The sequence below is a fragment of the Zingiber officinale genome, chromosome 3B (assembly GCF_018446385.1).
Source record: "Zingiber officinale cultivar Zhangliang chromosome 3B, Zo_v1.1, whole genome shotgun sequence".
Taxonomy (NCBI): domain Eukaryota; kingdom Viridiplantae; phylum Streptophyta; class Magnoliopsida; order Zingiberales; family Zingiberaceae; genus Zingiber; species Zingiber officinale.
The window spans coordinates 6,779,835-6,793,245 of NC_055991.1; the positions used below are offsets into that span (position 1 = coordinate 6,779,835).

Consider the following 13,411-nt stretch of genomic DNA (forward strand, 5'->3'; position numbering starts at 1 on the left):
TAAGCTAAAAATGATTTTATAACAACCAGTCAAAGACCAGCAAATGATTCAATCATCCAAACTGGCGCACAAAGCAACTGGCAAATGGAAATAAGGGAGTACTAATTAGCTTTGCAACTGCAGTGTACAACTCCAATTAATGTTAACGACTTAACAGCCGGATTAAATATAACATTTAACTGAATCCAGCATGGCAGACTTATCAGATATTGTTGTCGCGAGATTCTCAACCTCGATTTACTGGCCTTTGCACATAAGACTTGTTTGGATCTTCTGTCTTCAGTTTGGGAGGCCGTATCTCACCTTTTTTACCCTAAAGAAATGGGAAGTGAAGTTTGGATTCAGAGTTTGTATGTTAACTCCTGTCAGGAAAATTTGCAGAATTCAGATGTTGCTCACCTTCTTTCCGGTCTTCATGAAATCTCTCCAGCTGGAAACCTGTCATGAGGAAGTGTTCATAGGGATATTTATCAATTTCAATTTGCCAATTCATAATGGCAAGATCAAAACTGACTGGGTGCCAATATCTATTATTTCATTGTAGCATAAAAATATAGTGAAATAAAAAATTAAAAAAAGCATCATACTGCATGATCCATCACATGCTAACTTCACCCTTCCCTAGAAAGACAGCAGAATAGACCAGATCATGAACTTTGAGCGAGAAAGTTAATGACTCAATGCAAGATATAAACTAAAAGAGAAATGGGCTGAAGCCTATGGACCTGCTTTTCAACTACACCAGATGAGAAATGGTTACTTGGAATATCAAAACCGACTTGCAATGTAAAGAAAAGAATAGTCATATTGACATCAAACTGCCTTTCCACCGTTTAATGGACGGAATAAATTGAATTTATTTACAACCAACACAAAATCTCTTTCTGATATCTATATTCAACTTAGTTTGAACTTTCAACTTCTACAAGAGGGGCAAAAACCTTGACATAAAAAAAGAATGGTTCTAGAGCATCATATGCATCCAAGAGCCTAATAATTAGCTCATGTCCTAACTACTGATGTAATACACCACACCATTGAAACACGATTGGAATACAATAACTAGCTGCTGTACAAAAAAACATAGTTCAAATAATGAAAAATGTTGAAGATAGAAGACAAACTCGTTTATCTCTTGTTTCCTCCCACTGTTCCTCATGCTCACGTTTTCTTTTCCACATCTCCTTTGTTTCTTCTTCATCTTTCTTCAGTCTTCCTTCCTCTTCGGATATCTATTCAATTATGATTACATGTTCCACATATGATCAAGTATTAACAGCATAGAGTCAAATGCAAGAACATAATAGCACAGATGGGTAATATGGCTGACCCTCATTGCCATTTTCCTCCTCCTCCACTCTTGTTCAGTTAAAATTTCACGCACTTTAATTTTTAACTGTTGCTTGAACTCTTGTGATTGTTCATACTGCTGCTCAGATTTCCCCTGTTCATGCAAATTGACATTTATTTGAACAATGATTTACCTCAGATTATCTGATCACCTCACAAAAATGAAACATTAATTGTGCACACAAACATACAAAGAAAAAGATAGTGCATGCAGTAACTGACAAGTAATTAATTCAATGTGTCTAGCGATAGAATTTGTCCATCATGTCTGTACATATTTACGTATTATCCTAATTTGTTCTCATTTTAGTAAGTATCAGGGGAACACCTAATTGTTTTGTAGTAGAAACAAATTTATTTTACTCTCTCTCCTATAATTCATACATTCATATCAAGAATTACATTTTAATTTTTAACTTTTTTTGTTGTTTGTTTCTCAGATCCACAAGTGTATGGTGAGATACAATGACTTTCTTTAACTTTTTTTTTTAAAAAAAAAGCTTGTTGATGTTGTAGGGGCTCTCCAATTTAGTCACTCAACTTCTATACTATGAAAAAGATCTTTATCAATCGTCATTTTAACCATCTTCTCTTTATCCAGTGAACAATTCTTAATAGTAGATGTCCTATAGAGGTTTCATGTCCATATAGCTTGATTATTTATTCATTTTTCTTTTGTTATCCTTCAGGTTACATTTCATATACTCAGTAGATTTATTTTTTTTACTTTTTATTTTAACTTAACTCTGATCATTAGCACAATGCCATCTTTGAACATGCATTGAGGAAGTTTATCTTGATTTGGCTAATAAATCCATCTACTACACTCATTTCTTTCTTCGTTTCCATGTTCATTTATTCTACCAAGGTGATTTTCTTTGTTCAACATTCCTTAATCTATATATGGAAGTAGAAAATAGCTTGCCTTTCTTTCACTGGGAAAGATATATCCCAACATGGAAAGAAATTTTCAACCAGATTGAAATCAGACACATTTTATAAAAATAAAACACTTAAGTGGGACTTGCAAGAAATGCAGCACTCTGGTGCTATGCGTAAAAAATCTACAAAAGAATACATTTGATACCTCATCTAGCATTGCTTTTATTTTAGAAGCATTATCTTTCTTCAGCTCTTTTTTCTTCTTTACCTTAAGCTCTTCTGCAAAATGAAGTACCATCAGTTGATTGTCTCATTTTGTGACAAAAGCACCCAAACTAAACTAAACTTAACAAATACAAGCACATAATAAGGCCAGAATAATTTCAAGCAGGGTTTACTAATTTTGTTGATAAAATATAAAATTGGGTTAAAGATTTGTACATAATTTTTCTAAAGCTGACAATTCAATAAAGTTGATAGTTGAGATGAAATAGTCTACAATTATGAAATAAAAGAAAAATCTACTAATGCTCACGTTTAGCAGCATCAACTTGGCTAAGAATGTAGTCTCTTTCCTGAGGATCGAGGAGTAGCTGCTGAGCTTTTGCTAGTGCTGCACAATAATATCATTCGTCAATAACCTAGAAGATGTCAAAGTGAAGCAGAAAAGAAACAAGCTTCCATGATTCAGAACACTCATTTTTGGATGAAAAAAATGTGTCCTTTTTGTGCCAGTAACAAGACAAATACAAGATGAACTAGAATATAAGGTACCTTAAGAATGGTATTTTGTTGTGCAATTAGCATCAAAGCTATATGCAATAATATGAAAAGCTAAATACACAGACAAATGTCAATGTAATGATAGTACCTCCAAAAGCCTCTTTTGCTTGCGGATGCTTGCACTTATCAGGGTGAACCAGCAAGGACAACTACAAAACACGACCAGCATTTGATTACAAAACTGGTAAATGATCTCAGTCGCAAACCTGTTTACAGCTAAGAGACTAACTTTACCTTTCTATACTGTTTCTTCACATCACCAACCGAGGAATCAAAGGACAAATTAAGATGCTCAAACGGATTCAGCTTGAAGCATGACAGTATCCTGAATTGAATTACATTTGTTAGCAACTGAAACGTTAATGTCGGATCAAAATTATCAGAATGTTCCAACACCAAGAATATCTATCGAGAACAAGAAAAAGGTTGCGCAATTTCTAATTTCCCTTAAAAAAAAAACATCTTTCTCGGGAAAAATCCACAACTCTGAAACTTCAAAACACAAAAATCGTATCATCAAAATGATGCAAGGAATATAACAAATATACGTTGATCTATAGACTGCGCAAGATTTATATATATATAAAAAAAATACCACTTTCCAATATCCCCCAAGTAAAGCAATTAAAAGCAAAACCCAAACCCAAAGGTCGAAACACGTATTTTCCCCTCACGACGACTAACAAATTCCTTCGCAATCTACCAAATTAACCAGAAACCACAAGCTAAATCATCTTGGCACGAGGAAAAAAGGTAAACCTAGAAGTTTCCCCTACGTGGGAGCCGATCGCGACTTACCTTGTGACCTCGTTATCCCTCTCAACTTCGCTGACCTCGGACATGAAGCTCTTGAGCAGGAGATCCTCCATCTCGTCAGCCATCGCGACAACTCCGCCACCGGCGCCCAACCGCCCCCGTCTCCCACTTCGCAACCCAACAAGAAGGTAAAAAGGCTTCTCTCTCCTAATATTGGGCCTTATATGGGCTTTTACAAGCCTCTATTGAGCTCCTTAAGGCCTACTTAAGCCCATATATATATATTTATATACAAAAAATGGTTCTTTAATTAAAATATCAAAAGAGTCATATGATTATTGTAAATTATATTATGTCATAAATAATTGTATAATATATTACATTCCATTTTGATCCACATTGTTTCTCATATTGCATTTAATTGCACTAATACCTTGATTTTCCATACATTTATAAATATATATTCCCACATGTCAATCAGTTTGACTTTCTCTTGGCCGGGCCTCTTGGAATCCTCTCAAGGACTCTAGAGTCAACTCTCTTGAAGAACTCCTTGAGATCTTGACTTCCCCTGCTTGCCAAATAGTCAACCTCTTCCTCATACCTCTCATACAAAGCCGGAATGGTCAACCCACAAACAAGAACTAAAAAGAAAAACACCAATCAGTCAGTTTAATTCGAACAAAAAATATATAAATATTTCTTCAAAAATATATATTTCACCGAAAAATAATAGACTTATGGTGCTGCACCAGCTTCCTATTACAGAGAGTATCCACAGAGAAAGAACAGTCTGCAAAAGGAAAAATAAAATGAAGGAAGATTCAAGTAAATGAAGTAAAAACAAATTTAATCGATCTGAATATTTATTTAGGTCGAAGTGTTCGATCGATACCAAGAGGAACCATTTGAGATCCTTCCCACAAGCAACATAATGGAGCAAGGACAGGAACTGTGTGAGTTTGGCTCTGAAGGTTAGTGCCACTCTGGTGAAGGCCTTTTCAGATAAGATCAGCTCAGGAATCTTTGGAGGTGGTCTGAATTAAAGGGAAAAAAAGGTTAATTAGATAGAAATTTGGTGATTAGTAAAATTAAGGATGATCAAGTAGATTAGTGGAGGGGGTTTGTATTAAGTACTGTCCAAGAAGGGCTGCACCATTAGACCATATGAACACCAGAAGCATTGCAGTGATGGAGATGTGGCAAAGGAGTGAAAGGAAATTATACTCCAAAACCTCGAATAGTGTCCATATGATCGATACGCCAGCGAGTATGGAGGCCGACACTCGCTTGTCCCTCCAAAGGATGATGTCCGCGACTACAATTCACGACGATAAGTTTAAGTTTGTACGAGAGGGGAATGCGAGGAGGGGGGAAGAGGACTGACCTTTTCCGCCTCCGAAAAGGGCATGAAGAGGCCTGTCCTGGCCGAGGAGCCTTTTGATGGGCGAAGAAGAAGAAGAATAGTAGCGTGACATGTTTGTGTGTATTGATATTGTTTCAAGTGTAGAAGAATGAGGTGGGTTCTTATAAGCAAGTTTGATGCTATACTTTTCAAGTAAGAAAGTTCCAAGTGAGATTGGAAGAAAAGGATAACTTTGGTGGGCTTATTGGTTTCAGCACAAAGCTGAGTGAAAGAATAGTTTGTTAGTTTCTTCGATGTTATTGCCATACTTTGCTATCACTCCAAAGCTTTGAACCTTTAAATTGGCCGATGATCATTCTATTTGAGTTTGATTATGCAACTCTAGCTATTCTTTACATTATAATCAACTTGATCTGCCTTTGCAAATGAGAAGTTTTGTTTGCCATTCTATTGATGATCGGGGTTCTATATATGAGAACATTCGAATGGACTTAACTTTACGATTATTAAGTCTATAGTCAAGGTCATAATTTGTAAAATCGCGATTCTACGCAGAATCAATTTAAGGTTAAGATCGGATCAGTCGGGATTGGATCGTAAAATCGTACGATCCTATTAAAAACTCTTAAAATCTTATCAAACATGATTAATAATTAGAAAAAAATACATTAAAAACTCATTTACATATAAATAGATAACTAATTTTGCATATATATACAATCATTTACACTCAACACCTCATATTACATTACTATATGCACAAATTTAAATTAACTATTAATTTAACTACCATTCTTGCATAGTAATAATATTTATAATTTCATATCATAAAATGAAAGAATATAAAATTTCTATTAAGACAATAATAATAACACATTCAACGTCAAAAATATTTTCTTGGTTTATAAGATGATCCAATTTAAAGGCCAACAAAGCACCTAACGTATATAACAAAAGATATTGAATCCTTTGATTCAAATATGAATGTCGAAAATAATCTTCTAAAGATCGGTTGATATACACAATACTAGATAATAGACATCCAAAAACTTATCATTTGGGGGAAAATAAATGACAGAATATTATTGATAAAAAACTAACTCAAAAATAATTAAACATATGTTTAAATAATTTAAAACTCTAACAAGAAGAAAAAAAAGATAATAAAAAAAGATTAAATCTTCTGGGCATCCGAAAAAGATTTAAATGATATATTTTTTTTTGTTTTGAAATAGGGTGGTAATGGATAAACTTTGAAATTTATTCAAGATCTCTGAATGACTTTGATTTGATATATTATAGACCCCATAGTTCAATCCGAGTCAAAAGTTATGACCTCTAAAAGCTTCCACAGATCCTGTTACAATCCTACCGATTCTGTTCTGATCCTACCAATCCTATTGCAATCCTACTGTAAAACTCGATTCTGCACGATCCTGGATCGATTTTGGGTTTTCGGATCATAGGATCGTACGATCCGACGATCTGAATCATGATTTTGCAAACCATGGTCAAGGACAAATCAATTGGATATAGGTCGATTGAATCGATCAAACTCTCTTAAACTAACTAAATTTGATGAACTAATTAAACAATAACCTTCACATATGTAGTAAGATTTGGAAAAGAACATGAAGTCTAATAAGTTTAGCAAATTGTTTATATATAAAAATCTTTTTATCATCAAAGCTATTATAACTATATTTTTTATAATATTTCTATTAATTAAATATAAAAAAATAAAAAAATATTTCAAATTATATAAATCATTAAAGGAAACTCCTTTAAAAATAAAAAAATATCAAAAGGCCAGAAAATTTATTGCCAAATACCCCTTATTCAATGGTGTTAGGGACACCATTAAAGTTTCAAATTAGAAAGATATACAAAAGATCATGAATTTAAAAGGATGAAGATATCTCTATTAGTATAAAATCTTTTGGGAAAAGCTTAAAGTAGACAATATCATACCATTATAGAGATATGTAAATTCTTTTTGGACACAACAAATGGTATCAAAGTCATAGTTCAGACCAAATGTCATGTGTGGTGGATGACTTTGAACGAAAATGAGGGGAGGCCCGAAGCAAGTCAGGGTGATTGAAAATTTGGGAGAGACTCGAAGTAGGTCAAGGTGATCGGATGCTCGCAGGGAGGCTCGAAGCAGGTTAGGGTGACTGGATGCTCGAGGTGAGGCCCAAAACAGGTCAGGGTGACCGGATACTCGTTGAGAGGACTAGAGTATGAGAGTAATGGTGATCTTTTGTTTAAAGAGAGGATTTGTAAAATACCGAAAAAGGATGAATAACCATAAGGAAATTTTCAAAAAATTTTAGAAATTTTCTAGAAATTTTTTGGAGGTCTATGGCTTAGGCTACAGGGATAAATATTGGGTCACGGAAAATCTGTTTAGGTTACCCTATTTAAACGAGGAGAAGTTTGATTTTTCATTTTTTTTTCTTTTTCTTTATTTTCTTTTTTTCCCCCGTGTGCCCTATTTCTCTTCTCTTCCTCTACGTCACCGTTTTCTCTCCTCACTCGACGTTGAAGCCCTTCATCTCCTCCACCCGACAACGCCGCCCTCCCTCGCGTCATTTCCTCTTCTTCCCCAGCGTATAAAGTCCCTTGGCCAAGGAAGCCGGAGCCTTCTCTTCCTCCTCTCATTTGCGTCGGCTCATCTCCTTCCTCTCGGCTTTACCCTGACTCTTTCTTCTTCCGCGTCCCCTTCCTTTTCTCCAAATAGTGTCAATCTCTCTCTGGGTCGCTACCGGCCACCACGGCTTGATGTCGCCCGTCGCCGGTCACCAGATCCGACCTAGTGTCGTCGTCCTTATGCCCTAGTACAGTCGTCGATTCCTTCTTTCTATCTGGCTGTTGGCGATTTGGAGATAGGTGCTCTGCCCTAGTTGATCTGGGTGTTTGATTGGGAAGCAAAGGATGCTGTTGGCAGAGGTAAGTGGGGTTGTGAATAGATTTTTCTGGTGAAATGCTTGGTTGAACTCTTGATCTCCACTTCTTGATCTCTTCTTGATCTGAATGGTAGAGTGGACTCCAGCAGGGAGGTATTGTTTTGTGGGTTTTCTTGGTTCCGACAGCAATTCCATCCAGCAGCAACTTGTTCCAGCAGCAACAACGGCTGTGAATTGGCCCCCAGGGCGTAGCACAAACGGTAGGATCATGGTACCTCTAGCGTAATGGCCAGGGGTCGATTCTCAGGAACTGATGACCTGGGGTTTACCCCGCCATGCGCCTATGACTTGTATACCTGCATGAACCTTCCTTCATATCTGTGGGGCCGACACTAGGGGGGTCGCTAAGGTAGCGGATAAAAAAAAAATCACGGCTGTGAATTGAGGTAAGAAGTAGGGTAATTGATCTTAGTTGTAGATCATGTTGTAATTTGATCATTTTAGTGGTTGATTGTGCGTAGATTTATTAGTTTTGATTAATCTAATGGAATGATTAGGGTTAAGGCAATTAACCCTAGTTAACCGTTGGATTTAAATTTAGGTAGGTAAATGGTTATGTTAATTAGGGTTTTCCCTACATTAGTCTTGGGGATTTATTTAGCTATTTAATTATTTTGAATTTTAGCTAAATAAAACTATACATGTATGATTTATTATAGGACTTTGATTCGAGACGGCGTCTCGACGTGAGATTTGTTCTGATACGAACTACTGTTAATGGCGGGTACATTGACTTATCTCTTTTGATATGTCATGTTGATATACTTAGTAGATTTTTAACAAATAGTAATAATTATGTTTATATCTGCATCGGTATGTCACTATTTGTTTCTTGATCATGCTTTGTTTGTTACCTACTTGTTTTGCATACATGCCTTATTTATTATTTATGTTATAGAGGTAGTGGCATACCATGCCTTATGATATACCAGACTAGTTAGTTACCATATCTGACCCATGTACCTAGGTCTGTTTATTTGATCCATTTATTTTTGGTACATGTTTTATGGAGGTAGATATGGTCAGGATTTGCATGCTTAGTGTCATGCACCATCTTGCATGATTGCATGCTGTGCGATTGGTAGCCCCATTATTGTTGAGCTCATCGCCAGTTACATGGATCTGCACGCACAACTACTCATGGGTTAGTGGTATATCAGGCAGGGTGTGTGGCAGTTTGCTCTGTCAGTGCTTTGCTGGTCCACTCATGGGTAGCATGATGCAGTGTGGTAGCACGTTAGGGATCCCTCCCTGGACTTTCTCAGGGAGATGAGAGCATTGCGCTCCCCCACTTATAATTTGAGGTAGGAAGATAAGTGTACTCCGGCAGCATCTTGTCCACTCGGTCACTCATCAAGAGCAGTGACGACAAAGTGCACAGTTGTCATAGCTCTACCCACTTGGTCTCACTATCGTGTGTGAGATGGCTGACTGGCATCAAGGGTGACCATGTCATTTGCATCATATGCATTATTGCATTTATTGCTTGTCTTTGCTGCACTTTATTTGCTCCATATTAGATGGATGCATATGATTAATATGCATACAGGGACATGTTTTTTTGGTCTGACGACCTATCCTAATAGGAGGTCTTGGTGAGTACAGCTTCTCCCTTTTTCTTTTAGTTTTGCATTATATATTATCTCAGGAGACTGTACTCATATTTATGGGTAGCATGACGTAGTGTGGTAGCACGTTAGGGATCCCTCCCTGGACTTTCTCAGGGAGATGAGAGCATTGCGCTCCCCCACTTATAATTTGAGGTAGGAAGATAAGTGTACTCCGGCAGCATCCTGTCCACTCGGTCACTCATCAGGAGCAGTGACGACAAAGTGCACAATTGTCATAGCTCTACCCACTCGGTCTCACCATCGTGTGTGAGATGGCTGACTGGCATCAAGGGTGACCATGTCATTTGCATCATATGTATTATTGCATTTATTGTTTGTCTTTACTGCACTTTATTTGCTCCATATTGGATGGATCCATATGATTAATATGCATACAGGGACATATTTTTTTGGTCTGACGACCTATCCTAATAAGAGGTCTTGGTGAGTATAGCTTCTCCCTTTTTCTTTCAGTTTTGCATTATATATTATCTCAGGAGACTGTACGCATATTTATTACTATCAGTTCTAGTTTGCTATGCATGTCAACTTAGTATTCGCTGAGAAGTTGACTCACCCCGTTGATATTACCATTTCAGGTTGATGTTGTCGGGAGGTTCCAGTCGCTAGTCCCCCATCACTTCGTGTCGCGATGATTTTTTTTTTGTTTAAGGACTTGGGTTCCTTGGTTGTGTTGATATACTATGCTGATTTATATACTTGTGATGTTGGATTGTACTCGAGGATTTTATCGACTTCTGGTCTACTGCATTTATTTTTTTTTTCCGCTGCGTTGTTTTCTTTGTTGTGTTTTGTGTTTTCCGTGTGTAGTGGAGTAGGTGGTTTTCAAATATAAACTGTGTGGTTGTGTCAGCCAGAGGCTGAAATATATAAATTGTGTGGTTGTTTAGTTGTATTTTATTATTATTGTTTTGGTCGTATTGGCCGAGGCATTTGTGGCCCAGAGGACTTTGTAGTAAAGTCTCAGATTGTCACCTGTATTATAAAGTCCCACATTAGAATTGTTGGATCCTTTACAGCTGGCTAGATAGGGCTGAATAGCCTGAAATAAAAAATAAAATATTTCCCATCTTTTCAAGCTAAATTAAGAAACATTTGCATAAAAAAAACTTAATCAAAGAAAGAAAGAGGCAGATCATTTACTTGGTTACAACTCCCCCGGGGCGAGGTGCCTAGGGAGGTGCCTAGGTGATCCGGGCGCTTGGACCGTCTGGGCACCTGGACTTGGTCCGGGTGCCTGGACCAAGTCAACTTCCCTCTTGACTTCTCTGTCAGGGCATTCCATTCCAGTTCTTCTCGCTTGGGTGATTTCGACCATCCAGAATAGGGCTCACCTGAACCCATCTTCTAGCCTTCTCAAGCAACCTTCCGCTTTGACATCTTGTCTCTCAGAATCGTCGCACGCTTTCTTCTCGTCCGCCAACGTATTCCGCTCGCCTGGGTGATTTCGGTCATCCAGAATAGGGCTTACCTGAACTCATCTTCCGGCCTTCCCGAGCAACCTCCGCTCCGGTTTCTCGTCCCTCGCAGATACCGCGCGCCTCCTTCTCGTCCGGCCACACACTCTTCCGCAACATCTCGTTCCTCGACGCACCGAGCCCGTTGACTCTCGCCCATGCCATCCTTCTCGTTAGCTGCATTTTTCGCTGGACTGTGCTCCTAAGTTCCTGCATATTTAGACACGGGAGATAAACCACAACAGGACCTAACTTTATTTGGTTGATCACATCAAAATTACCTCGGGGTACTTACAATCTCCTCCTTTTTTATGTGAGCAACCTAAGTTAAGTTAGGATAAAAAAAATAAAAAAATAATGGATATATTTTGCATTTAAGAAAAATATGTAAAAAAATATTTATTTTGCATTAAGAAAAATATGCAAAAAAAAAAAAAAATCTACCCCTCCTAAACTTCACCTCTAATTCTCCTCATCTGATCACATTAAAAATGTGGTACTTTAAAATAACTTGAAAATAAAACTAAAATAGAATCTAAGGAAAACAAAGTCTAAAATGGCTATTATCCATAATCTTAGGAAAATGTAAATTTTAAAAAATATGGATTCTTACGGTAAATTTTGAAAAATATTTTTAAATTGAACTCTCTTTTCCGAAAGATTAAGATTAAGTTAATTTCAAATAGAAATTTTACAAAACAATTTATTTGAAAGTATTAGATAATTTTATAATAGTTAAATACTTAACAGTTAGTCAATTAAATATTTATTTTAGTAATTAGCTTCCAAGCTGTGCCTAGACACTATGCCTTCTTAGTTATTGGAACAATAATCACTTCTAGACAAAACCTTTTAAAGAAATTAAGTATTTAATTTTCTTTCTGAAAGCCCTAGGTCTAAAAAATTTTTTAAAAAAAAACAAGGCATGCACAAAGAGATAATTTAATTTAAACATGACTTTAAAACCCAAAACAGGTTCATTCTACCGGATTAATCAAAACTTTCTAGGAATATACTTCTATGATATTCTTCTAATTTGACTCTTATGGTATCTAAGTTACTAATTCAGTCCATTATATTTTTTAACTTGTTAAATATATGGGCATGCAAAAATTTTCAAATTTTCTATTTCTATTTTCAACTTTTCATTTTCAATTTTTATCTTATCAAAATCCTCTAATCGACAAGCTATTACTAAAGTTCCTTTTAACTCATTATTTTCTTTTAATAATTTTTTATTTTCTATTGCTAATTTGCAAGAACTCTTTGACTATATTTTTATAAATTTAAATAATTGGTCAGGAGTTAGGGATTGTACTTGACTTATCTTGTCATTTTCAAAATATGATGCTCCCCCTATAGAGCTGCTTTCTTTTGATGTTTCTCCCCCTTCGTCGATACTTTCGATGCTCATTTCCGAGGTGCTTTCATCGTCTTCGGGTAGGTACTCGACAATTAGCGTTGTTCCGGTAATCTCCTTGGATCCGGATGTTTTTTGAAGATGAGTCGGTATCCATAGCAGAATTAGATTCTTCTTTCATTGATTGTTTATAGAGCTCCAAGAATTTTTTCCCAAAGTTCTTTTGCACATTGATAGTTGTTGATTTTGTCGAGTTCTTAGCGGGAAGAACACTCAGCGGGTTGAACTTGGCATTACCATTTGCTATGAATTTATCATGTTGCTTCTGAGTCCAAAGATGCACCTCAAGTTATTTTCCATCTTTAGTTTTGGGGACATCAAAACCAAATTTCAAAGAAAGCAGTATATCAAAATCAATTTGAAAAAATACTTTCATTTTTTGTTTACAGAATAAGAACTCTCCCTCAAACGTTGGCGTATAGATGCTAGCTCCGACCATTTTTTGTGATTCGATGGACGATTAGTCTTTCTGAAGTGACCTGGCTCTGATACTAATTATTGGCCTTTGGCGGCCGGCTAGAGGGGGGAGGGGGGTGAATAGCTTGAAATAAAAAAATAAAACATTTCCCGTCTTTTCAAGGTAAATTAAGAAACACTTGTATAAAAAGAAACTTAATCAAAGAAAGAAAGAGATAGATTATTTACTTGGTTACAACCTAGGTGGTTATTAATCCAAGGGGAGTAAAGCTCACAAAAAATCTCCTTTCGACAGAGAAGTCTCTTACAACAGTTAAAGTACTCGAATACAAAGCTAAACAAAAGGTAGAATGTTTACAAGTGTTCTTCTCTATCTTTTT

At 36.4% G+C, this 13,411-nt stretch overlaps 2 protein-coding genes across 2 annotated transcripts; both read right to left on the reverse strand.

The window, feature by feature from the left end:
* On the reverse strand, positions 1-3,961 carry LOC122055706 (J domain-containing protein spf31-like). The gene is made up of 9 exons (XM_042617259.1): positions 3,814-3,961; positions 3,250-3,340; positions 3,104-3,164; positions 2,768-2,845; positions 2,438-2,511; positions 1,331-1,444; positions 1,125-1,232; positions 400-438; positions 1-313 (listed from the first exon to the last, which is right to left on the reverse strand). The coding sequence occupies exons 1-9, from the start codon at positions 3,894-3,896 to the stop codon at positions 227-229; spliced, it is 735 nt and encodes a 244-aa protein (XP_042473193.1). The 5' UTR covers positions 3,897-3,961; the 3' UTR covers positions 1-226.
* A 145-nt stretch (positions 3,962-4,106) lies between these two features.
* LOC121968046 (reticulon-like protein B9) lies at positions 4,107-5,267 on the reverse strand. Its single transcript, XM_042518568.1, has 5 exons — positions 5,159-5,267; positions 4,909-5,089; positions 4,667-4,808; positions 4,495-4,564; positions 4,107-4,415 (listed from the first exon to the last, which is right to left on the reverse strand). The coding sequence occupies exons 1-5, from the start codon at positions 5,247-5,249 to the stop codon at positions 4,249-4,251; spliced, it is 651 nt and encodes a 216-aa protein (XP_042374502.1). The 5' UTR covers positions 5,250-5,267; the 3' UTR covers positions 4,107-4,248.
* Between the last annotated feature and the right edge of the window lie 8,144 nt (positions 5,268-13,411).

What these genes read in the sequence shown, in the direction of transcription:
- LOC121968046 (XM_042518568.1), bottom strand. Translation starts at nt 5,249, where the DNA reads ATGTCACGCTACTATTCTTCTTCTTCTTCGCCCATCAAAAGGCTCCTC. An exon ending in ATCTCAAATGGTTCCTCTTG is followed by an intron (nt 4,565 to 4,666) that starts GTATCGATCGAA and finishes TTCCTTTTGCAG; the next exon opens with ACTGTTCTTTCTCTGTGGAT. An exon ending in CATAAGTCTATTATTTTTCG is followed by an intron (nt 4,416 to 4,494) that starts GTGAAATATATA and finishes TTTTCTTTTTAG; the next exon opens with TTCTTGTTTGTGGGTTGACC.
- LOC122055706 (XM_042617259.1), bottom strand. Translation starts at nt 3,896, where the DNA reads ATGGCTGACGAGATGGAGGATCTCCTGCTCAAGAGCTTCATGTCCGAG. An exon ending in AGCAAAAGAGGCTTTTGGAG is followed by an intron (nt 2,846 to 3,103) that starts GTACTATCATTA and finishes ATTATTGTGCAG; the next exon opens with CACTAGCAAAAGCTCAGCAG. An exon ending in GGAGGAAAATGGCAATGAGG is followed by an intron (nt 1,233 to 1,330) that starts GTCAGCCATATT and finishes ATAATTGAATAG; the next exon opens with ATATCCGAAGAGGAAGGAAG.